This window comes from Quercus robur, chromosome 5 (genome assembly GCF_932294415.1).
Source record: "Quercus robur chromosome 5, dhQueRobu3.1, whole genome shotgun sequence".
Lineage (NCBI taxonomy): Eukaryota > Viridiplantae > Streptophyta > Magnoliopsida > Fagales > Fagaceae > Quercus > Quercus robur.
Genome location: NC_065538.1, coordinates 76,512,216 through 76,538,214, shown reverse-complemented (window position 1 = coordinate 76,538,214; position 25,999 = coordinate 76,512,216). Strand labels below are relative to the sequence as shown.

The following is a 25,999-nucleotide window of genomic DNA, read 5'->3' as shown; positions in this document are numbered from 1 at the left end:
CCGGGCATAAAGAAACCCGCCTGTTGCCATTCCTATCTAGAAGTCTTCCTGTGTCCTTAGGCCTTCTTCGTTTAGAGCCAGGTATCTTCTCCATCTCGTCTTTAGGTTTTCCTTGAGTTTTTTCAAAATGTCTGAAATCATAGTGTCTTTGTCTAGCAATAGTGATAATAGGGAGATAGATGAGTATCATGATATCTCTAGTGATAGTGGCTCTAGTGGTAGTAATAGTAGCAGTAGTGATAGTAATAGTAGTGGAGGGAACGCTACGGATGAGCAATACACGTTCGGGGTTCCTAGGGTTCCATTAGAGGTCCTTCAAGAGGAACTAAGGACGAGGATGGACTCTAGGATCATGGTGACACACTACTTGAGAAATGATATACTTAAACGAAAACACACTACTTGAGATATGATATACTTGAATTTTACCTCTAGGAGCATGGTGACATGGCTCTCCCTTGTCTCATATTTATGATAGATCTCACAATAAATTTAATTAGTGAAATCTTCAATACAAGGCAAATGAAAGACAGAAGGAGTGCTGTGTCACAATGTTCCGAAAACACCTAATAATTACTCTTCATTCCATTGTAGAATGTACATACTCTATCCCTTTTTAAAGGTGGAAAGCATATTACTAATAACACTTCAAACTGCTGGTGAGGTATTTTCCTACTTATTATTACCAATTGAACTTGTGCATTTATTGTATTTGTAGTTTTTTTTTTTTTTTTTTTGAGAAACTATTGTATTTATAGTTGTTGCTTTTTCCTACTTCTCATTGCCAAGTCTTAACCTTTTGCTATGCCTAGACACAAAAGAATTCATTGCTAATCTATTTTATAACTTAAATCATATTGAATTCTACACACATAAAATAAAAAAAGACCGACCGTGCCTCCCAAGTAAAAAACGTGGACCTGACTGAAAGTCCAGAATGAGTAAAAAGATCTCATTTGTTTTTAACATTTGTAGAGGCGACTTTATATTGTGGTAACAATGTGATTGGTGTCAGTAACCCAAAATGAAATGCCTATTTACTTTAGAGCCGAAGTCGTCATCCTTCTGTAAGGCCTTTCTAAGTTTCGAAACCATTAATAGAAAGGGACCATTCACTGTCGTCCTATCAAACCCAATCGCAAATCTAAACATGAAAAGAGACTATTTGTTATCAACCGTCGGGTTTGTATCAAAGTCCAATAAATAAACAGAAATGTTATATCCACAAAATTTTCACAATAAATTTGAAAAGGCAAATGTTACTGATTATTATTAGTAGGCAAAAAAGTAATTTACAAGACAGATTTAAATTAAAGAGAAATGATATGTACATGATATTTTTGCAACATTTTCACAATAAATCATAAGTGGTAGGTTGTTACTAGTTGTTATTGTTAGGCCAAAAAGTAATTTTACTGTCAGGTTCAAATTTAAACTAATAACAACTAACAACTTATGATTTGTTGTAAAAATGTTGTAGACGTAACACATTTCTAAATTAAAACTAATAACAACGAATAACTTATAATTTGCTATGAAAGTGTCATAAAAATATCATAGAGATGTAGCACTTCTCGCAAATAAGAGAAAAGTACACAAAAATAACCACCCACTAATACCCTAATAGTAGCAATATGTTGATATGGTTTTTTTTTTGGATAACATTTGATAATGATTTTTTTTTTTTTTTTTTTTTTTTTTGAGAAGGATAATGAAATGTTGATACACTTATTTTGCATACATGTTATATGGTACACTTGATAATAAATATTTTTCAGCCAAGAACCTACGATTAAAAAGCCCACCAAATGTCCAATACCATTCCACAGTTATGATTTTTGGAACAGTTAAGTCAGTTATAGAAGACAGAGAGGAAGATACTTAAACTTGGGTACGAATAAATCCATAACAAAATCTACATTTTGTACTTTCAGGAATTGGGTCAACATCCAGACTACATACCAGGGTGCTTTCAGGTCAGTTCTATACTATGTTTCTTTCTGTTTTGTGCTTAAATAAGTAAAAATTGCTATGTGGGTCTCTGAACTTAGTTTTGATGGTAATGGTGGTTTCCATTATTGAATGAATTTCTTGGATGGGTTCTCAATTTTATTGGATGAATTCAGGATAATTGTTAAATACATGGGGTGATAGATTAGCATTCACTATTGAGGTTTGCTTTAGTTTTTCTTCTATTTGTTGTGGCAAACAGATCAATAATAATAATAATAAAAAGTTGGGTTGGATTTAGAATGTTTAATTTTTGTTTTATTAGTTTTCCATGATAGGAGTTCATAAAAATTGTTTTAGGAATCTATATTTTATTTTAGAACTCAAAAGGGGCTGTTATGAATTCTAAAGACAAATCTGACAATGGGTAATGTGGTGTAGGAAAATCATCAAATAATGGATGTAAGTTTTGAATTAAAAAATGTCAAGAAGATAAAGTTCAGAAAGAAACAGAATGCTATTAAGAGCAGAAACGGTATTGACAACTTACCAGATGCAATTCTTGAGCACATTTTGTCATACCTATCAACCAAAGATGCTGTCAGAACAAGCATATTATCGAAAAGATGGCAATACCTATGGACATCCATTCCCAAACTCGAGTTTTATGAAGAGGAACCGGATAGGAAGACGATGCTCATGAATTTTGTACAAAGAGCGCTTGCACTTCGTGATTCCTCAAATATAAAAGATTTCTCTCTTTCATGTGATGTGGAATGTGAAACACATCGCATTAATTCATGGATAAGTGCTGTTGTGAAGCATAAGGTTCAGGTGTTATATTTGGGTCTTGCAAACTTTCAGGAATCATTAGAATTGACGCCTCGCTTATTTACATGTGAATCATTAAAAGAGTTGACACTTTCCATGTTCCATTACCTCAAACTCCCTACTACAAGTGTCAGTTTTCCAAGTCTCAAGAAATTGATTCTTATGGAAGTTATATTTCCGGATGATAATTCAACACAACAGCTCTTCTCAGGTTGCCCAATTCTGGAGGAGTTATTTATAATTGACTGCATTTGGAATAATGTCAAGGCTGTGTATATCGCTCCTCCAATGCTTCGAATTCTACATATTAGTGATGCAAATGAGAATAAAGATGACCTGAATGCTGACGCAGATGGTCAGAATGAATCAAACAGTTGTCAAGTTAAGATTTTTGGAAATAGTTTGGAATCTTTTTCTTTCAGTGGTGACCACCTAAATGATTTCTGCTTATTAAATTCATCCTCAGTTGTTGATGCATCTATTGAAGTCTTTCAAAGAGATGATGAAGATTTCTACGTAGATGTTCAAGATGCTCATCATCTATATAAGCTTCTAGATGGGCTCGGTAATGTAGAAAAGCTGAGACTACAGGTTAGTTCTCTCGAGGTATGTTCACAACTGCTAATTACTTGTGTAAATGAATCCCTTTGTAGCAAGGATTCCTTTTATCTATTCACTTATTAAGAGGCTCACCTGAAACTTTTTAATGGTGGTGTTTTGTGTTATTGTAGGTTCTCAATTATGCAGAGGAGTTATTTCCCCTTCTTCCTGTTTTCAACAATTTGACCAGTCTCACTTTGGGCAGTGAATTACCAATTGAATTTTCTCGTCTACTGACCATACTTCGGAACTCTCCTTGTCTTGACTTTCTTGAACTAGCAATGGTAACTTTTTATGAACTGCAATTTTTGATACAGTGCCTTGACCACTGTTGAATTGCCACTGCACTAACTTTGTGTTGTTTGTTAACCATGTAGGGGATTACATATCATGGAATTTATGATTCAATATTGGATCGAGTGCCTTCATGTCTCATGACCCACCTCAAGACTATCAATATTTTTGGCTTATCTGGAGATGAAAAAGAGATTCATGCAATAAAGATTTTGCTTAAAATTGCGTTAGTTTTGAAGAGGATTAGCATTTCGTTTGATGCATTTGATTTCGAATGCAGTGGGGACATAATGAAGCTAAAGGAAATTTCTGCACAAATACTGTCGTTCCCCAAAGGGTCAAGTTGTTCAATATTTTTCTGCTGAATGTTTCTTGTGTTTCAATTGTAGATCACCATTCTCAAGTTTCCATATTATGCTATCTGACATATGAAAAATAATGGCATACTTTGTAACTAGTTATATAATTTACCTCTCGCCTTTGTTATCCTACCAGATTTTGTGATTCTTTCTTTATTTCTTTTTGCAATCTGATTCCCAAGTAGCTTCAACTATTTCAAGCTGTACAGTTCATGTTTTGAGAGCTTCAGGCATCACCCTTGTGATGTGCAATGCAAAATTTAGTTTCCATCAAACATCTAGGCTGAAAATTTATATTACATGGTCAGTTGCTGTTGACCTTAAATTACTTGGATGTGGATCTACTACTTGGTAGAATATATTCTAATACTCGAAATTTTTTTTGGTACAGGTAGAATATATTCTGGCAGGTGTGATGTTATTTAGGAGAGAGAGGAAGTTGGGTAAAATAATGCCGAATTAGGGAGTGATTCAGCAAAATGATTGTTTGATTTATTTATTTGTGACACCTTATATGTAAAACTTATGCAGTAAAATTTGTAAATTTGTTGTGTTTCGAGCATCGCTTAATTATTAAACTTGGTGATATCATTCCTACTTATGCACTTTTGCTTGAAGGAAATTCTTTGAAAATTGATCAGGTTAATATTCACAAAAGGACAAAACTTATGTATAGTACTTTAGGTACTATTCTTTAGGTTCCTTTTTTAAAATTCAGTAATGTGGCTACTTAATTAGAAAATAATCTTTCATTCCATGAGAAAAAAGCCATATGCCAGAATTTTAAGAGAACTTAAGGAACGACACCTAAATAATGTAATTAAGTCTTGCCCTTAACAAAAATTGACAAGATTATAAATACAAAATATGGGTATTATAAAATATCATATCATGCAAATTCTCTGATTATTAGTCCATCAGTATTGCCAAAGAAAACTTAAAAACATTAGGAGAAATATATAGAAAAGAACTAATTTTGATTACCCATGCACAAAAGTTTATTGATGTAGTACAAACAATACAAACTTTCTTTGTATAGGGTGATCACTAGAAGACAACACGCAAGAAATCCAGAAAGTAGCTAAGTACTAGAGGAAATCATTGGCGTGAAATTTAATGAGATGAAGGGAATAATCATGAGGCTCAAAACTCATTAACTATTAGATCAGCAATGACCTACATTGCTTGTCAGACAAATTCCTTTACATAGGCCTTTAATTAGTCGTTTTTGTCAAAATTTGATTTTGTAATTTTCTCAATTATGCATTTTTTGGTCAATTTTCCTAACACAAATTACAATTTTCAATGTCTTTTAGCCATCTTAAGGAATACAGTCGGTAGTTCTAGGGTTCATTTTCCTAAATTGCAGCCTCTAAGGCATTGCGGTTTTCTCATTAATAAAATTTCTGAAAAATTCTTCTTTTATCTTCCGGTGGATTCAAGAGATATTATCTTGAAGCAAACCTGTTTGGTGGCAAAGCTAAGGCACACTTACTTTTTAAAGTTTTCATGAATATTTCAGGTTTTCATGAATATTGCTGAAATAGTGTTGAAAAAATCATGAATCATACTAAAATTTAGTGACTTGAGAAAAAAAATAATTATATGTATCCTTCTCAAAATTCATTCTGGCCTTCCTCTATTTTTTTTTTTTTTAATTTTAAGATTGGTTAAAAAAATCCCAAAAAAGAGAAAAGAAAAAAGAAAAAAGAAAAAAGAAAAGGAAAATACAAAGAACCACCCAAAAAAAAAGAAAGAAAGATTGCGTAGGGCCCATTCCTTGGCCAGTAGCTTCTCCCAATCCAAATAACGGCATATCTAACAAGTGTTCGGTAAAATCTTTTGTTGTATATATCTTAACAAGTTGTTAGAAAGATTGCGTAAAGTCTTTTGTTGCAAATAAGAGAACTGGGTTCTAAGTTCAAACCTTAAAAATCAATTGGTGTCTTAGTTCGATCATCATTCGTCATTGGTTCAAATTCAATCCTAAACATATCTAAAAAATTCCCAAATCCACAATACAGAATTTTTGTAGTGTAGGTACATTGCCATGAAACGCTCCAAGTGTCAACAACTAGAGGAGGTGGAGGGGTTTAGATTCAATGGTCTAATCACTCAGCAGCAACCATTCAATCACCAAAATCCAACACTACTTTTTCCCAAACTTCCCATTGATAATGATAGCTCCCTTATATCTCTAGATATTGGAGGTAATAATTTGCTTTATTTATTGGTTTTTGAAATGCTTTTTCTTATTGCTAGATTCCCTGTTTTGTTTTCTAAATATGAAAGTTTTTAACTATTTTTTTAAGTACTGGCTTTTGTTTCTGAGTTCAGGAACACTTGTTAAAGTAGTATACCTTGTAAGGGAGAACAAGAAGTGCATGACAAGCTGCAGCGATGGTTCAATAGAGTGCCATACTCTTGATGGGACCCTAAATTTCGTTAAGTTTGAGACTAAATTTCTCAATCAATGGATTCAGTTTCTTCACTCTCAACGCCTCTTTTTTGCTGGTACGATTTCCACTTTCAAACTATACTTTTTTGACAGAATTTCAACCTATTGCATCTAACACATGATCATTTCTCTTTATAGTCAAACCAATAGACCAGTTGGTTTTTGCTGTAAGCGGGTTTTGAACTTTGAACCCCAGATTTTTTATTCAACGATAATAGACTTTACTAATTTAGCAAATTGGAACACGCCACTTTCAAAATCAAACTATAAAATTAGCAATTGTGTTTCTTAACCTTGAACCCTTTTGATTTTTTTTTATTTTTTCCAATTTTCTGTGATGATGATATTAACCTATTTTGATAGTTGGTCTTACAATGTGTATAGTTTCTTAAAGTTGATAAATTTTTCATTTTCAGGAGAGAGTTCAGATGTGCAACCAACCGGATTTCACAAAAATATGACTATTAAGGTAAACTTCATGCTTGGACTTGTTCTGTGTGTGCAATAGTTTGATGAGTATTCTCTTCTTATGTTTGTACTTTGTAGACATTGCCAAACTTGTGTGGAAATTTCTCTGATGCAGGACAGATTAGTTTGGAAAATAGAAATTAGGGAAAATAAGATAGCACGAACAAATCTTAAGCTTCACCACCAGACTTTTCCTGAAAACCTTAGGCTTCACCACCTAAGGCCTAAGGGTGCTTGGAATGACCACAAGCAAGAGAAACATTCCCCAATCAGAAAAGTTAAATTTGTATTGCCAAGTCTCAAATTATTTCTAGAGAGTCTTTTTGATAGGCTGAAAAACATCCTATAAAATCCTCAACATTATAGATCAAATTAAAAAAAAAAAAACATGTTCAAAATTCAAAAATGACATGGAAAAATAATAAATTATGAAATAAAATTGATTGTGCTCCTTGCGTTATACTTTTTTCTTATTCTCACTGAAATCATGTGTTTTTAAATGCTTGAGTAGTGTAATACAACTGAGAAGCAAAATCGTTTAGTTTCAAATGTTCTAGAATGCCATAACGTAATTCAGTCCATAGTTTTCTAGTAAGGGAGGTTGCCTGAGATGCCTTAAATAAAATCTTAGACAAAATTTTAATGACATTTTATGTTCTATATGCAGAACTAGTATCTTTCCTTTATGACTATAGTATCTTGCCTTTCATCGCTGTTCACTTGGATGAGAGTGTTGGCATATTAGAACTTTGATTCTAGTACTTTGTCAAGTTTGCCATAGCAATTATACCATTCTTAGGTACACAAACATACACACACCCCCAGCCCCCCGCGTGCGCCCCCCCCCCCCCCCCCCCCCAGACACAAACACATTTTCAAAGTTTCACCAATAGGTTACTATTCTCCAAGCAAAAAAACTTGCAAAGTTGATGGCTCATTCATATGTGTCTGTATTCTGCTGAAGTGCAGTAATGCATATGGCGTTATAACTTTCTATTACTTTAAGATAGGGATTAAAATGATTGTGCCAGTTACAAAAAAACCAAAGATTATAGGCTTCAGCGCCTTCTTATTTTCTTTGGATGTTCTTTGATTCTTCTTGGACTGAAGCTATATCAATTGCTGCTTGTTTTTTTAGCAATATCACTCCTGATTTCTTGATGTAACATGATCCTTGCTTGAACTTATTTGTCCATGTTTGCTTTTATCTACTATCCTTTTAGGATCTTTTCTTAGTGTTTCCATGCTAGTTTATTAATCATAACCAAGTTGACCAATAAGCATTATGGTAACTGTTTTTTGGGTTCTCTCATGCTGAATAGTTGGAACCAAAAATCCAAATAATAAATAAATAAAAATCTCAGACTACTTTCAAGTATTGAGTTTTTTAGCATGAACATCATTGATTCTTTCCAAACCCCACAGCTTATTTTCATGGGAGACTAAGTCTCTGCACTCCTCCCCCCCACCCACCCCTGTGTGATTTTTTTACCTTATCTTAGATATCTCTTTATTTATTTATTTATTTTTTGATAGGTTGATGAAAACTGGAATGTAGGAGTTTATTGTTCTATCAACCACAAAACAAGGAAGACAATTAGTAATACATTAGGACATGACCCTCCCAAGTCTATTTACTTCCATTTTTTTTTGCTTCATCTCCATGAACTGTTCTCTGTATAGTTGATATTTGTCCTCATCTGATTGATGAATTTAGTCTACATAAGCAGAAATGAACAATTTTGTACACATCTCTTCCCCTCCCGCCACCCCCCCCCCCCCCACCTCCCCCCCCACAATTATTTTTGTTCATTGCTTTAGAACCACATAACATGAGATATGCCTGAGGTTCTGTCTCACATTCTCACCACAAGTAGTTTTGATGATGCTAATTAAGTTGTGAAGAATGAGGTATTAGGTTTGAAGGAGAGAAAAGAAGAGTGGTGAGAGAGAGATTTGAGAAAAGGAAAATAATCTGATTGTGATAGGAGATATCAGAGGTTTGTAAGGGAATTTAGTGTTTCCTCATGAACTGACCCAATAGTATTTACATGATGGGTCTCATTAGTCAGTGAAGTTATGTTTTATGGAGATCTTCTATAGATAATTGGCTAAAATTTCACTATGGGTATTGTAATCTTTTTTACTTTAGATTTTAGAAATCTAGATATAGGTTCCTATTGACCTTGTAACTAGGAGAAAAGCAGATAGAGTTGCAAGGTTCAGTGCAGGAACTGACTTTTATAGATGAAAGGCAAACTGGGTCTAAAAGTTCTGGCCCAAGAAGCACTTGAGCTTATTTTTATTTTTAATTTTCCAGTTCAAGGCCTGTAAGCTTTATGGGGAAGGAGTAATACGTTTTTCCTTTATTTCTCTGAACTACCTCGGATTTATTGGGTTCTGCTTGCACCACCCCTTGAAATTTAAATATGCATAGCTCGCTAGGTGTTGATAATGGAAGGCTGAAGTGTCTTATTTGTGCTTTTGGTTTTGCTAAATTTTTGTGAAGGATTGATTGTCCCGTTAATTGTTATTCTACTAATGTCTTTCCATTTGTGAACTTCATTGATAATTGATTTTTTAACTCATACCCTGAAGCGCTATTTCACATACATGCTACTTTTGATTGAAGAGTTTGAGGAGAACCACTTTCCAATCCTTGTAAAATCTCTTGAATAACTAATCAAATTCTTTTTGATAATTAACCTTGCATTTGAGGGATGAATTTAGCCAATTCTGACAATATTTTTAAAAAAATTAACAGAAGATAATTATATTGAAATCTTAATATTTACATTCCCATTATATTGCTACCCAGTTGCAACTGATTTTAGTAAATACTACTAATATGGTTTTTGGAACTTTATTCCTTGTTTGTATAACTTTTTTTTTTTAATTACTTTTTTCCTATTCACATAGGCCACAAGTGGTGGAGCATATAAATATGCTGATGTTTTCAGAGATAGACTCGACATTACTTTTGATATAGTGGATGAAATAGCTAGCACTGTTGCTGGTGCTAATTTCTTACTACAGGTAAAATTGCACCAACATCCCTTATGGTGATTTGATGATTTTCTATTGAGTTTCCTTGGATCTTTTCTACATGCATTGTGGTTTCAAATTGTTCTAATGAGATCCGCTTTAACCTCACTTTCCTTCATTCCCTCATTCAATTCTGCATAACAATGCTCATCAGAACCTCAGGAGATAAAGAGAATCTGGGAAAATCCTTTTGTGATTTTTTCTCTGCCTCTAAGGAATGTGTGAAATTTATATTTATCTATGTGGGCTGGAGATAACAGAGGGAGATTATAAAGTGAGGACACTCAGTTGGTCATGACTCTTGGTTTGTGGAAATTGGTTTGAGAATTTTGAGGGGATGGAATTATCAAGTTGATGCTTTGCCACTTTTGTCTCAGAGATCTTTATTGTGAATGGTTTCACAGGCATTTTCGGAGAATACTTAGGAACAAGACAGTATTAACTCCTTTCTTATTTATTTATTTATTTATTTATTTTTGTCTTTTCTCTGTGCAGCATTAGTTATTTGTTTTAATATTTGAACCTATCTTTGAGAAAAAAAAAATCAAAATTTCTTTTATAAATGTTAAATTTAAATTTAATGTCTTCAAGCTTTTCATTCATACTTATTCTTTTCAAGTGCCTTTCATGGATCTATATTTCTTTTGATACTTCAGTCAATTTCTGAAACACCGATGCCCATTGCTTAAAGTAGATTCCTGATTTTGATAATGTATATATGCATTGCATTGGTATGTGATGCCCTTACTCTTTTAGCCATTCAAATGATTTCACTCAATAAAATTACTTTCGATTTTTTTTTTCTCTAGCAGGAAATTGACCAAGAAGCTTTCACACACATTAGTGGAAAGAAGACATATGTAAACATTGATCACTGTGATTTATTTCCTTACCTACTTGTGAATATAGGTTCTGGTGTTAGTATTATCAAGGTAATTCCTATTCCTTTTCTTTTGAATCTTCTGTCACTTTTTAATTTTTTTTATTATATTCCAGAATGCATATTTTCATTATACATAAATGTTAACCTCACATAGGTCACTGGAAATAAAAAAATTCGAACGTGTAACTGGTACTCAATTCGGTGGTGGCACCATTTTTGGTTTTGCAAGTTTACTAACAAATTGCCAGAGGTAATCCAATAACTCAGACAGGAAAGTAATTTTTCTTCAGTCTACTTATGCTTTTAATCTCATGACCTCAATTCTTTTCTTTCTTTCTTTCCTTTTTCACTAGTTATGATGAGTTGTTAGAAATCAGTCAGCACGGAGATAATCGAGCACTGGATTTAACAGTTGGAGATATTTATGGGGATACAGGTTATCCTGAGGTAATTTGATGCAACATAAAATTCTGATTAATTCAATTGTAAGTAAAAATATCAATAAGATAAAATAAATTGAGGAATCAGCGCTTAGGGTTTCAGCACCAAACAAAAATTAAAAGTTAGTACCTAGGTTGCTTTGAATCAATATCAAGTCATTGGAAAAATTACAGCAAGAATTTCATTAATCAAGCATACCGTAACAATATTGAACCTTAGGACCTCTATATAAGAATTAACTTAATTCAATTAAAATATAACCTTAATGCTATATATTGTAGATTTTATTTATTTTTCTATATTTCCTTGCTTCCATTCATTCTCATAGACTCTCTTCGTGTTTCTATGTGTGCACCGTCTTGTCCTTTTGTTTTATGGGTGATTATGATATGTAGCTTTTGCAGCTGTATAAGACTATAAGAAGAAGAAAAAAATCCTTTCATTTCCCACATTTTCTAGCAACCAAAGACAGTCGTATCAAGTGTGTGAATTTTGATTTTATGTTGTGTTTGATTGCCGAGAAAATGTGGTTAGTGAAAGAAAGAAATAAATCTTATCGTTGAGCGACAAATGAAGTCATGCCGCTTGTCGTAACACCTTTTTTTTTAATGCTTTGGCCCATGTCATATTAAGGTTTTTTTTATAAATAATTTTGGCAATCTAGTGCTTCATGTCAAATTAAGTAATCCCACCTAGGGGCCAATGGGCTTGTAGTCCAAATGCAACCTTTGTCCACCCCCTAATTCCCATGTCACGGGTTCAAACCTGCCTCCTTTACTTTAAAAAAAAAATGCAAAAAGTAAAAAGAGTAATGCCACCTAGGCATTTTGTTTGACATGTAGGATAGAAAGTTAATGGAGGTGGACAAAAGGAAATAAAATGCAATGTTTTAAATTGTTTAAGGACGAAAGTAGAACTTTTGATAGTTTAGAGATTAAAATTGAACTTAATTTAATATTATGCAAGTTTGCTTCCGATGGTTAATTTCAAAGATATAGGACATTATTTCTGCTCAGTGAACATTCCTGTCCTCTGTATGATGTATACAGTATATCAATAGTTCTGTTAAATTGATTTCTGGTCTTATGTGTAGATAGTATCTCAATTATTTTTAGTAATATCCCTATACTATTGATGATCTTACAATTTCTTCAATTACAGCATAATCTTTCAGCTTCTGCCATTGCTTCTTGCTTTGGAAAGGTCAATGGTAACAAAAAGCTCTCAGGATATAAAGCTGAGGATATGGCCGCAAGTCTTTTGAGAAATTTCACGTACCTTATTGCACAGGTGATTTCTTGATCTGTAATGGAAGTAGAACTGTTTCATGGCATAGAAGAGATTTCACTTTCTAGCTATAAATCTTTTTGTGAAATGTCCCTTGGGAGCAATTGCTGAAAATTTTAGTATCACAAATTAATGGCTGTGGCAGCCATCACTGCCAAATTCCCCATGCATTATGTTTGACCTGGACATTTTCTAAATTATTTCTTGAATTTCTATGGTAATTTACTGCCTAGATGAAAAATTAAAAAAATAAAATAAAATAAAATTTACCCAGAATCCTTGCTATTGTGACTTGTGAATATATCAGGGACTTGGCTTCTTGCTATACAAAGGATTAGACAAGAAAATGACTTTAGAAACTACAAATATTTTCAAACATAGTGTGTGAACGATAAGGAATATTTAATTCAATTAGTTGTCATATTGATGGAGCTCTAGTATAAGCATAAATAGAAAGTGAGGGTGAAATGAGGTTAATGAGCTAAAACCCTAGACTTCATCACTTGGGGCTGGTTGGAATCACCACTAAGCTATTAAGAAAACTCAACTCAAAATTCAATGTCCCAAATGATTAAAGGACCCAATTTTTAAAAATAAAAAGGCTTTCCAGGATTAAGATATAACCATGCCATAAATACAATCCCATAAAATCCTCAATCAAATAAAAGTCAAACTAATTCAAAATTCAAATAAGCACAATATCTCAATGTTCCCAAAGAAAAATCTCACAATTCAAATAAGCATAAATCTCGTGTTCCCATCAACTCTAGGGATGGAAGGTTTAATGAGGTCGAACTAGGGATACGATTGGCAATTGTGTCAATCTGGTAGTGTTCTTACAGGTCACAATCAAGCTGTTGCAGCTTCTCTTTGGTGATTCAAGTACAATATGACTCTAGGCATCCTTGTCTGCGTACCAAAAAAACACTGAACATCTCAATCTCCAGTGAAAACAATCTTCTCATTTAAAATGGCACCAATAGATTCTTCATGTGCATTTGGAACGTTTAATAAGGTTGAATTGGGGATAGGATAGGCAATTGTGTCCTGGGTTGGTTTATCAAAAGGATCATTTGGTATGCTTGCCAGACCATTATAAGTAACCTAATCCACAACATAAAAATTCAAGGTAATACCATAGTCAGATGGAATATCAATGGCATACGCATTGATCCAACTTGCTTTAGTACACAGTTTGCAATCTCCTAATGGTTCTGGAGGGAAACTGCTTGGGCCTAATATGAACAATGACTTAATCCCTATGTTAATTCCAAGTGACATTGACATGAATTCGCCTGTAATTTATATTGAATAACTCGCGTGAATTTGTTTGATGATCTTATGATGCAAGTCATGAACGTGATGTGTAAATTCTTCTACCAACTCAGAGACATGAACATGTGGGGACATGGGGAGATCTAAAGACTTCCTAAGGTTATAAGCATGCACAACTTTAAACGGACTCATGCCTGTAGACCTATTGAAAAATTATTTTATGCAAATTGGTGTTTCTCCATATGTCAGAGGTCTGTCATGAGTGGTTGATACATGTTTCTTTCCTCGAGGACTCCCATGACTTCTGAATAATATATTTCCAAACTCTGATTACCTTGTTCAAGATTGAAATATCACTTGCAAACATCATACAACACATACCTGCTCCCAGATAGCCTTCATAGATTATAAGTGCAACAAAGTAACCCTAAGGTTGGGTTCTATACTATAAGGCATCAGAGACATGATTAGGTGATTCTCTTGATCCCAAAGACTTTTCTAGGTAAAACATATATAGTGAAGGTAGACAAGCCATCTGAGTTGGTTGCATTGATCATAGATGCGGAGGATAATGACTTATTGGCTTGTCATACAAGAGGTGATTGAATAAGCCCTTTACTTCAAAAAATATTTCAATTAGGCCCAATACAGGTAGTTCTTACCATTGAACTTAATAGAAGTCATAGGAGAGTTAAATATAGTTGGAGTTTACAAGTGTTTTAGAAACCCAACTTAAAAATTGTGTTCTCAAAATTAACGTGCAAACCTTTTTTTTTTTTTTTTTTTTTTTTGAGTACACCGTTTTGGTGTTTTCAGATCCCCCTTTTTTTGGTTTTGCTACAAAGGCGTCACTTTTATAAATATTAGAACTGGGTTTCCGAAACTTGTTAATGGTTACATTCTCCAATCTCTCACCCTCCCCCTTTCTCTCTGTGGAATTCATGAGTTCTTGCAGTGGCACTTGTTGACGCGGCTGAAGCTCAAGCCGGTGATTTGATGACACAAGTCAATGGTCTTGTGGGCCTTGAGTTCTTGTGGGTTGATGGTCCGTGACTGAAGCTCTAGTCGGCAGCTATGAGTTATGGTGGTGGCTTTTTGGTGTTTCCCAACGTGATTCTGGTGGAGTTTCTTTAACAGAGTCAAGAGGGTCTACATTGGCCAATGACTTTTCAGAGGATGCTCAAAATCTTCCAGCTACTTCTGTGCCAGTATTGGTATAGCTCATTGCTGACCAGGAACTGTAAACCAAGAAACTGTTTGCAGCAGGAACCACCGCTCTCTAGCAAATTCTTCTATAAGTCTCAAATGAATGTCAAGTGTGGTGGAACTCAATTGTTGTGTCCTTAGGTGTTTGACATGCCAATCTCTAAAGAGAAGTTTCCTACAAACAATTGTTCATGATTTTTTTTCAAATCATATTTTTGGATGCTTTGTTATTCATTTTATGGTCTCATTTGCTAAAACAATTAGTATTACTTCCTTTACACATATTGAAGCTTAGTCCCCACATTTTAATGAGACAAATCATTAATTTTCATTTTCCCAAAAATTCCAGATATCCTACCTTGTAGCTGCTCCCTTAGGGATTAAGAGAATCTGCTTTGGAGGTTCTTACATTCGAGGACATGCCTCTACAATGGATAATATTTCTTACGGACTGAACTTCTGGTAAGAGTTTGCTACTTATTTCACTTTTGGATTGTGGTTTAAATTATTCTTTTTCAAAGTCATAACTTGATCAAGCAATCTATTCCTTTGATATAAAGTGCCATCAAGCATCTGTTTCCTTTTCTTATGTTTCTCTATTTTTTCTTAGGTCTAAAGGTCAAGTAGCAGCTGTGTTTTTGCAACATGAAGGTTTCTTAGGAGCTGTTGGTGCACTCCTGAACTACAAGAAGATCGATCTTAACATATTATTGCCAAAGCTCACTGCATATGATTCTTCTAGACTTTCAGACGTTGGTGAAGAATTTCATGGGAAATTAGAGGAGAGAGTAAGTAATTCCAGCTACCATTTCCTAGTATATGAAGTTCATGAACCTGTTTTGCATTTGTCATTAATTTTAAATTTAGATGAAATGCTTATAGATAACTATAGTGTATCTGGATTAGACTTGTACAATTATGTGCTCTCTCTCTCTATCTCTCTCTCTCTCTCTGTGCCTCTCTCTCCACACGCACACATGTGCATGTGTTGTGTCTTCCTATCTATTGTGTGCGTGTTGTGTCTTTCTATCCATTACTCTACATGCACTGTATTTATGGATATGCGAATGCGAGTGGGAACATGAGAATCATCATATTCATGGTTGGACCCACTTTGCTTTAGAAGTTTAATTTATTGATAGCTTTACTCATCTACATATGATTTACTACAATTATAAAAAATAAAAATTGAACAGCTAAATGAGGACGAGTATGAGTCTTGTATTAAGTTTCGGGGTTAAGCTTTAGTCCAATTCACTGGAGCACTAGAGCCAAGCTGTATCCTAAGTTCAGGTCTACTGGTGGAATCCCCTACAAGTGATAAATTGTTAGCCATTGGTAACTAAAATGCTTGAATACTTAGTGTAGTCAAATTTAAAATGATGATTATGAGGAAGCTGTTTCACCAATCTTATTCTTCATAATGAAAAGTGCATTTATTATTGTAGTTCTGGATGTAATGTAATTTGCGAGTGTTGATGGCCTTTTGCTTGCAGGTGGAAGATCATCTCAATAGAGAGGACGAGATACTAAAAACTGAACTCGATAGATTACAAAATGACAATGCAACACTTGTTAAAAAGTTAAAGAATTTAGAAAGTAAACTATGCAAACTATGCGGTAGCTGTAGTAAACTATGCAGTAGCTGTGAGACAAGCAACATAAGCCAATGATGGTGAAATTCCTAGATGAACAATATGGAATGGTGTTCCACATAGATGGCTGAAAGCTGAAAACCATCAAAGAAGAAAGATTCAACCATGGCTTAAAATTATAACCGAGCTCCAGTGTCTACAGTTGAACCTTACATATATTGATTACTACACTATGGTCATTTGGTAATATAGTATTACTTATTGATTAAAAGTGTTAAGTGTGTAACTTCTTTTTTACACTACAGCATGAGATTATTATTCTTATTATTATTACTCACGTTTCCTCTGGTTAAATGAAGCTCACATGAATTTGTAAGTTGTCCAGGAGAATAAGCATGCTATGCAAGATGTTTCTTTGTGTGAATAAATATACAAAGAAACATCACTATTAATGTAAGGGGTAAGCCTTTCATCGACCATATATTATTGGAGGTGGTATCTAGTGTCTGTAATTCTGTTACATGCAGTAGAAACTAGAATTAACACCAAATGCTATTTCATACCATACAACTTGGCCCAAGTAGGCCCAGTTACTTACTGCCTAACTTGGCACCACACGCAGAAGCAGAACAACCTCAGGTTTTTTCTCCGAGTTGAGTCATTGTTAACCGAACAACATATGTCGTACATAGTTTGGGAGTTGCTAAGCTATTGGCTTGGAGACAGTATTTTGGGTTGCTTTAAGCAGTTCACTCAAAGATGGAAAAGTCTGAGGGACACTTTGTCACACAGCACAACTTGCACATGTGTTGAGTAGTAATTGGATTATGTTTCACCTAGTGCTAGTGGTGAATCCATGTGTAAGAAATATAATCCAATTACAAATTGACATATATGTAAGTTATAGCAAAATGTGCGGTCCTAAAAGAATTGCTTGAATATTATTAGAGCACCCTGCACCAAAAAAGTTGTTTCATTATTCTTTGAATTTGTTAATGTTATGATATTTGATTTTCAATTTGTAAGGTTTAAGGATTATAATTTTTGCAATGTTAATATGTTTTGTTAGGTTTTTTTCTTTTTCCCTTAATATTGTGTTGTGCAATAGCGGAAGCTCTAATATCAAATTTTGTGATTTAGGGTTGGCGATGCGCATTCACACAAACAAGACAATAAACATTTTCACAAAACAATAATATTTAATGTGGTTCGGTTAACTCCATGCCTAATTAACTCACGGGCAACACCAACCAAAAATTCACCATCAACAATATGAATTACAACGAAACTTACCAAACCTCGCAACACTCATAACTCACACAAACAATACTCACAAAACCTCAACAACATAAACAAGATCTCTTACAAATACAAACTCACAGTCTCAAACTCCAACACACTCAATAACTCTCTCACGCTCCCAAGAAAACAAATGTTCAAAACATAACCAAGTCTTCTCCTCTCCCCATGTGGGACGAACCTTGGTCAAAAGCCACCAACCCCTTTGCAACAATAGTTATTTATATAAGTTTTAAATCTTATTCCTTGATGGATAAGGAATACTCATTACTTCTTCAATAAAGCATATTTTTCTTTCTATGCCAAAGAGAATCTTTGTCTTCCACTTTAAGGAAAATCTTTTTCTTCCCCTCAAAGGAAAAACCCAAACCAAATATAATTAGGAATTTGAGCAATATTCAACATATATGATATGAACATTGTGTTAGAAATTAAAATATGTTTGCTTAGTAAATATTATTGGTTATAAAATTATTATTATTTATTTTCATTATTATAAATAATTGATTAAATTAATTATAACATCACCAAATTTGACCTCGATTAGACCAAATAATGGAATCAGTCCCCTCTGTAGTATTCTATTCGATTTGGTTGTTAAAACCTTGCGTAAGTCCTTGCTTAAGGTTTTGGTTAGAAGACTTGAATTGAGGACCTCTTTAATTACATGATGTCTAAAAACTACTAGACTAACACTTAGGGGTTTATTAAACATTATAGCTTACATTAATAGCCCTTTTTTTTCTCCATTCTCCAATGCTTTCTAATGATTTAAGTAATTCATTATATTCATCAAATGACCATATATAAAGACATTTATTAAATAGTTTTGAAAGTATGAGTAAAGTAAAATATTTTAAAGTGTAAGAATGATCTTTAAATAAATCTTAAATGATGTTGATGAAATATGCAATTTAACCTTTACAATGTGTTTGGATGGCAAAATTTGCGCACATGCATGGATTTGAATTTGAATGATTAAAATCCTAATATCTTATTTGGATAGTTTAAAAAGAATAAAAAAAAATATGGATTTGACAAATCAATCAAGGATTTTAAACTTTAAAATCCTTGAATTTGAATTAACTTTTAAACCCATAAAATTTTAGAAATCCATAAGACATACTTTAACATTTATAGATTTAGAATTAAGGACCTTAAATCCATCGCTTTAAAATTCAAATCCAAATTTAAGTATCCAAATACAACTTTTTTTTTTTTTTTTTGAAAAATTGAATATTGAGGCGCCATCTTTGGCGATAGTTAAAAGTCAATAACATTGGTCCTAAAATGTACCGTACAATTTTTTTTTTTTTTTTTTTATAAGTAAACAAATATAAAAGATAAAAAATTTAATAGTCCAAAACGGCTCCGTGGACCAATTTTATGTTGAATTTTTATTAAATAATATTCAATGAATTAATTTTATAATTGTTTTTCCCCTTTTGCATTGTTATTATTATTTGTATGTGAGTGCCCACAACTTTTAGAACACTTTATTATATTCTTCCTAAGATTAAGATGAATTTTTGTACCTCCTTACTTTGTTTTTCAAAACTTACATCCAATTAGTCAATTACTAATGAGTCACATTTCTAAATTTATTTAATCATTTATTGGGCTAAGATGTATGAGGCATTGTGTGTTTTTCCAAACATATTGGCAAAAAATCAATGATCTAAATCAACATTATGTATCTCATTGATTCTATTAAAGAAGTTATAAAAATCCAATAAGTGATAGAGTGAGGATTGGCTCTACAGGGTAAATTTCACTATGTAAAAGTACATAAACATAAACATCAATATGCATATGCATATGCATGAAAGAACACATCAAATTCAATAATAAATACATATCCTAGTGACTTAAAATTTATTTTTTTATATACTAAAATTCATAAAGAAGAGAAATTTTATTGAGTCTTGAAAGATAGTAATAAAGACTTTTTTAATGTTGTTTTGCCAACTAGTTTTTTTTGTGACATTTTTTATAAATAAAAATAATTTTTTTTATTATATAGTTTTAATATTGATTTAATAATCTAAATTGACAAATGTAAAATTTGTATATTAATATTCAACAATTTCTGCACTTATTTTCAAAAAAATAAAAAGTTACATAACAACTAATACACGTTTGCACATATTAAATTTAGAAAAAAATATAAATCTAAGGAAAAGTCTTTATATGTTAAAGAATTCCAAGAAGACGAAATAAATAATACATGTTTATACATCTAAAATATGATATGTTTATATATAAATAATTTTTGGTCGTAGAATTTCAATATTTTTAAAAAATATTATTGTCTTCATCTTGAAAATAAAACTAATTTAAATTGGTAAAGATGTCAATTTTAAGGTATGTAGTCGGGTAAATATTAATATTGACAACGATAGGAATTATTATAAAACTCACGGTGTGCTACACATTATCGACTTCTTAATCTGGTGTACTTATCTTTCTATGAAGTATACTAGTCCAAAAGATAATGTGTCACACTACCTTGCTCACAACCTTGCTCACAAGGAAAACACCTAGTTGTAACTGCTTAAAAAAGTTAATAAAAAAAAAAATGAATAACTGAATGGTGATTTATAATGTGTCTTGTATGTACCTCAAAACTATTAAATGAACATGCATATTAGAAAGTATTTACTTTCCCAAATTGAAGACAAAAATCAAGTAATAGATTGGATAGAGTAAATTAAGGGATTGGAGCAATCAATTATATTGATATGAAATTCAAATCTAATATTCTTGTAACAAATTCAGTCTTTATTTAATTCATCCTAAGCTTATGATGAATTTTTGTATCTCCTTACTTTGTTTTTACAACATGCATCAAATTACTAATGAGTCACATCTCTAATTGTTTTTAATCATTTATAGGGCAAAAATGTATGAGACATTATTTTTTTCCCCCTAGTGATAGAATGAGGATATGACTCTATATGTAAATTTTGCTATATAAACATATGCATATACATAGAAGAACACAATTAATTCAATAATTGTTCATTAGTCAATACAATAATATACTTGAATTTAATTGGAAATCATATTAATTATTTAACTAAGTGCAAACTTACTTAAATTTTGCCCATTCTCTAAAGTATAAAGCTCGTGATTTGGGTGCTTCTTCAATCCCTTACATTGCCTTTTGAGAGGTAGAATTCATACTCCAAAACCATTATATATACAAGTTAATTTCACTTTTGGGTTGTTGATTGTTGTAAACAAAACCATTTAGTGGTGTAAACAAAGGTAAAATTCATTCTTGTCCTTTATCTTCTACTTCCATTGCCAAATTAGTTCATAAAGTTTAATTTTGGTCCATGTAGTTCATCATTTTGGCAAAATGAATTAAATTGATTATTCTATCCAAATATGTTAAGTAAATAATGTGTCAAAAGCAGTGATAGATGTTTCCACTCCACCATGTGAGAAAAGAAGAAGGCATGAAAGCGAGAGGAAAAAAAAAATGATAGTTGTGTGTTGAGGTCCCAAATGTGACAAGAAACCCAGCCCATGAAGACAAAGAAGCCCAGCCCATGGAGACAGAAAAAAGAGGGGTGGGCCTTAACGGGAGGAGGCCTAGCCCATGAAAAATAAGAAGGTCCATGAAGGCCCAAAAGCCCAATGAGTGAAGGGAAAAAACTAAAGAAGCCTAGGAAGGGAGAGGACCTGAGTTTAGACTACGGATGGGTTCTCCATTCCCAGGAAGCAGATTCCTTAGGGAAATCTGAAGGTTGCTGAGTAGGACATGGACAGCTCAAAAGTTGGTTTGGGAACAAGCCACACTTATTTCGAAAAGGAAAAGAAACTGTGGAAATTCCTGTCAAAGTCAATCTCCTAGATGTAGAAAGAAGTGATAAGGACAAATGATGGCTTCAAGATCAAGACCTGGTGAAGGAACCAAGGGACCTCGGGCAAGGCAGAGGACATGGAGTTAAAGGAAGGTGGTCAAAGGCCTTTCAAGTCCACCATTTGCGAGAAGGAATCCATCCCATTTTTGGAAAAGTCCAAATTGTGAGAAATCAAAATCAAGGTCCCAGGACCCTTGATATGTCCTTTTAAGGCCTTAGAAGAAGATTAGGGAGCATTGAACTCAGAAGAGAATCTAGGTTTACCCTAAGGAAGAAGCTTCTGCGAGTAGAAAGTTAGTGAACAAACTTTCAGGTACAAGTTCCCAAAAGAGCAAAATAAGAAGAAATAAGGAAATGACTAACCTCCAACATCTTAGACAAAGGGGACAGGCTCTGGTACGTAGAAGGACAAAGGGAGAAAACAGTAATTTGAAAGAACCTCCAAGAATAGTATAAAAGGGAGAGGCTATAAAGACAAAAGGGGCATTCAGATGCACAAGTGACTAAGAGAGAAATACAAGAAAAGGGTTTTAGGTTTTCTTTTTTTTTTTCTTGAGTATTAAGTTCATTAAAAGAAAAGAGACATTGAAAAAGGTCCTGTGTCTAGATATTTGAAGAGCCACTCAGATTCAAGGGACTCAAATTTCAAAAGTCTTGAGAACCCAAAAGAGGATTAGCCAAGTCTGTGATCTTTGAGGCTTATTGAGCCTTGTAAAGTGTCCTCACAAGGGTAGGACCAAATGTACTCTAACGCTTGACTTAATCAAATAAAATATAACCTTCTTTCAGGCATTCATAATCAAAATTGTTTATTTTGCATTGTGTATTTGTTGTTCCTTCATTATTTGCTCAGCCTATATTTATATATATATATATATATATATATTGTGGAGTTCACTTGTCTTTTGCACAAATTGGTTCATATAACGGCCCAAGTGAGTCGTAGGGAGTCAAGCCCAATCCAACCAACATCTACCCATCCTTCCTAGTTCCCAGGACCCCCTATCAGCATTGGGCTAGGGAACTATAAAAAAAGGGACTCACACTGTGTAATAACGACGTCATTTATTTTTACTCTCTCTCTCTCTCTCTCTCTCTCTCTCTCTCTCTCGTTTTGGTTATATATGTGATAGTTTCAGAGGGGAAGGGGGGGGGGGGGGCAATATTTTGCAACAAATTACTTTTTTAGATGGTGTATATATGTTTGTGTGAGAATGTTTCAAACGACAACGACAACACTTTGAATCATTTTTTACAATTGCTCATATATAACAAATGATAATTGTAAGGACATAACTTTTAAACGTGTCAACTCTTGGTCAATCAATATACTACACATTCCACTCAAATAAAGGTGACATCCTTTTAGGTCTCCCACGACAACAATTATCTCAAGAATCTATACATTATCTTATTTGAATAATGTAGGGGGGGGGGGGGGCAATATTTTGCAACAAATTACTTTTTTAGATGGTGTATATACATTTGTGTGAGAATGTTTCAAACGACGACGACGACACTTTGAATCATTTTTTACAATTGCTCATATATAACAAATGATAATTGTAAGGACATAACTTTTAAACGTGTCAACTCTTGGTCAATCAATATACTACACATTCCACTCAAATAAAGGTGACATCCTTTTAGGTCTCCCATGTCAACAATTATCTCAAGAATCTATACATTATCTTATTTGTATAATGTAGGGTCTATAGTCATTTAAGATCCATATGTTGTCATTGAGAGGAAGGATATATATATTAGATTTATAAAATACCAAATTCTTTTTCCATATGAAACCATATAATCTATTGCATAGAAACTTTTTTTCTATGAATAGTTTTTAGAATAATTTCTCCAACTAAATATACCATTTTTATCTTGAGAAAGTCGAGGGACACCACAAAATCTCACAATATTCTTGTTTTGAGTTGTGGTTCTAGGTCTAATATTTCTTTATTTTTTATTATCTTAGTTTGACTTATGATGGGTTGACATCTCTGACTATTGCAAAAATTTGTGAGAATTTATTTTGTTTGTATTAAAAAGTGATGTTAAAGATACTATAAATTAAGTAATGCTAAAGTCCCAAACTATTTTATAAACTGTTGATGTGGTGAATGATTATTGATAAATATAAAGGTGATGTTAGTGGTGAACCTAAATGAAAACTGTTAAGAATTTGACACATTAATAGTTTCTAAAATTGCTGTAAAATAGTTTGTAACTATAGGTTGTAGCATTACTGTTATAAATTATGACATTCATTGTTATGTCGGTTTGTAAATTTTATGTATTAAATTTGTAGTGCCACTTTCAACATTTTCCATATAAACATCACTGCTACATAGATACAGAGGATTAGTGTAGGCAGAGTTTGAACCTTAGATCTTTTATTTAACAGTAAGAAACTTTACTAGTCGAGCTAACAAGAACCCACAAACATATGTTTATTAAATTTATTGTGTTTTTGAATTCTCACAACTCATATTTATTGTTAAGTCAATTTATAAATATTTTGTATTAAAATTTGTAGCAAAACTAGTCAATACTCAATATGAGCTCATAGGTTTCTTGGACCATTAAGTTAATTTTGTAAACATATTAGTTATGTGACTAAAATTGAAACATATTATATTAGTTATGTGGTCACATTTAGAACACGAGTCTCTAAGACTCAAGTTCAATTGGAGAAGATCGATCTTGACATATTAGTGCCACAGAAGCTCACTGCATATGATTCTTCTAGACTTTCAGATGTTGGCAAAGAGTTTCATTGGAAATTAGAGGAGAGAGTAAGTAATTCCATCTATTGTGTACTCACATGAATTTGTAAGATGACCGATGAGAATAAGTGGTATGCAATATGTTTCTTTGTGTGAATAAATATACAAAGAAACATCACTATTTATGGAAGGGTCAAACCATTGTTAGGGTACTTTTTTTTTGTTCCTAAATATTTTTTGCTCTATTATTATGTTAATCATAAATGTTTCATATCTCATTATCTAAATTGGATTATGATATAAAATATCACAAAAAGCCCAAAAACTCCTATTTTATTCAATTTTATTATCATTATTTAGCTAAGCCCAAAACCAGCCCTATAAACCCAAAAAACACATCATATTCTATTTAAAGCCCAAGAATACTTATGCTTGGCAATATTTGAAAATCCCAATTCTCATTGGCAATATCAAAGCCCAGTTCTCGTTGGCAATATTTAAAACCCAATTTTCATTGGCAACATCAAAGCCCAATTCTCATTGGCAACATCAAAGCCCAATTCTCATTGGCAATATCAAAGCCCAATTCTTGTTGGCAATATTTAAAACCCAACTCTTATTGGTAATATCAAAGCCCAATTCTCATTGGCAATATCAAAGCCCAGTTCTCGCTGGCAATATTTAAAACCCAATTTCATTGGCAACATCAAAACTCAATTCTCATTGGCAATATCAAAGCCCAATTCTCATTGATAATATCAAAAGCCCAACTTACGTTGGCAGTATTAAAAGCCCAAGCTAACTACTTGGCACTATTCTATAAAAAACTCAAGGTTATTAATACTTGACAAAATACTATATCGTAATTATTTCACTTAAAAGTCCAATAATGAACGATACTTTGGATTCTTAAACCTATTACTACAATATTACAAACTCATGGAATTTATGAATTATCTATTCTCAAAACTCATGGCAATCATCTTATAAAAGCCCATGGAAAGTAATGATTATTAGACCCATGACATTTATTTATTTCATATTATAAACTCATGTTCACTATCTATCTTACATCACAACATTTATAATATTTATTACCAAAACTCATAGTAATGATTCATCCTACATGTCCATTATGATTATCTATAGAGAAACTCATGAGAACATCACATTATTCCATTATAGTGGTTGTTACCATATTTATTTAAAAGTCATGCTAAATATTATTCTCAAGAACAATATTGGAGGTCATTATTTAAAAAAGCCCCAAAGAAAATATCATTTACAAAGTAATCCATAGTAAAAATTACGAGTAACTAAACAAGTTGTTATTTAAAGCCCATGAGAATTAATACCCAAAATCTATCATAAATATTTTATAAAAGCCTATGGATTCATTTTATTTCT

The 25,999-nt window shown here is 32.8% G+C and overlaps 2 protein-coding genes across 2 annotated transcripts; both read left to right on the top strand.

Moving 5' to 3' along the window:
* The first annotated feature begins 127 nt into the window (after window positions 1–127).
* Window positions 128–4,040, top strand: LOC126728732 (F-box/LRR-repeat protein At3g59190-like). Its single transcript, XM_050434518.1, has 5 exons — window positions 128–310; window positions 1,935–1,976; window positions 2,392–3,387; window positions 3,513–3,665; window positions 3,759–4,040. Exons 1-5 carry the CDS (start codon window positions 128–130, stop codon window positions 4,038–4,040), a joined length of 1,656 nt encoding a protein of 551 aa, XP_050290475.1.
* Window positions 4,041–6,377: 2,337 nt separating this feature from the next.
* LOC126727158 (pantothenate kinase 1-like) lies at window positions 6,378–17,068 on the top strand. Its single transcript, XM_050432691.1, is given in 11 exon segments — window positions 6,378–6,548; window positions 6,909–6,961; window positions 9,880–9,996; window positions 10,818–10,937; window positions 11,043–11,054; window positions 11,056–11,138; window positions 11,242–11,335; window positions 12,491–12,619; window positions 15,447–15,559; window positions 15,708–15,885; window positions 16,594–17,068. Coding segments are annotated over 11 exon segments (1,206 nt in total). The 5' UTR covers window positions 6,378–6,418; the 3' UTR covers window positions 16,771–17,068.
* Window positions 17,069–25,999: the final 8,931 nt, after the last annotated feature.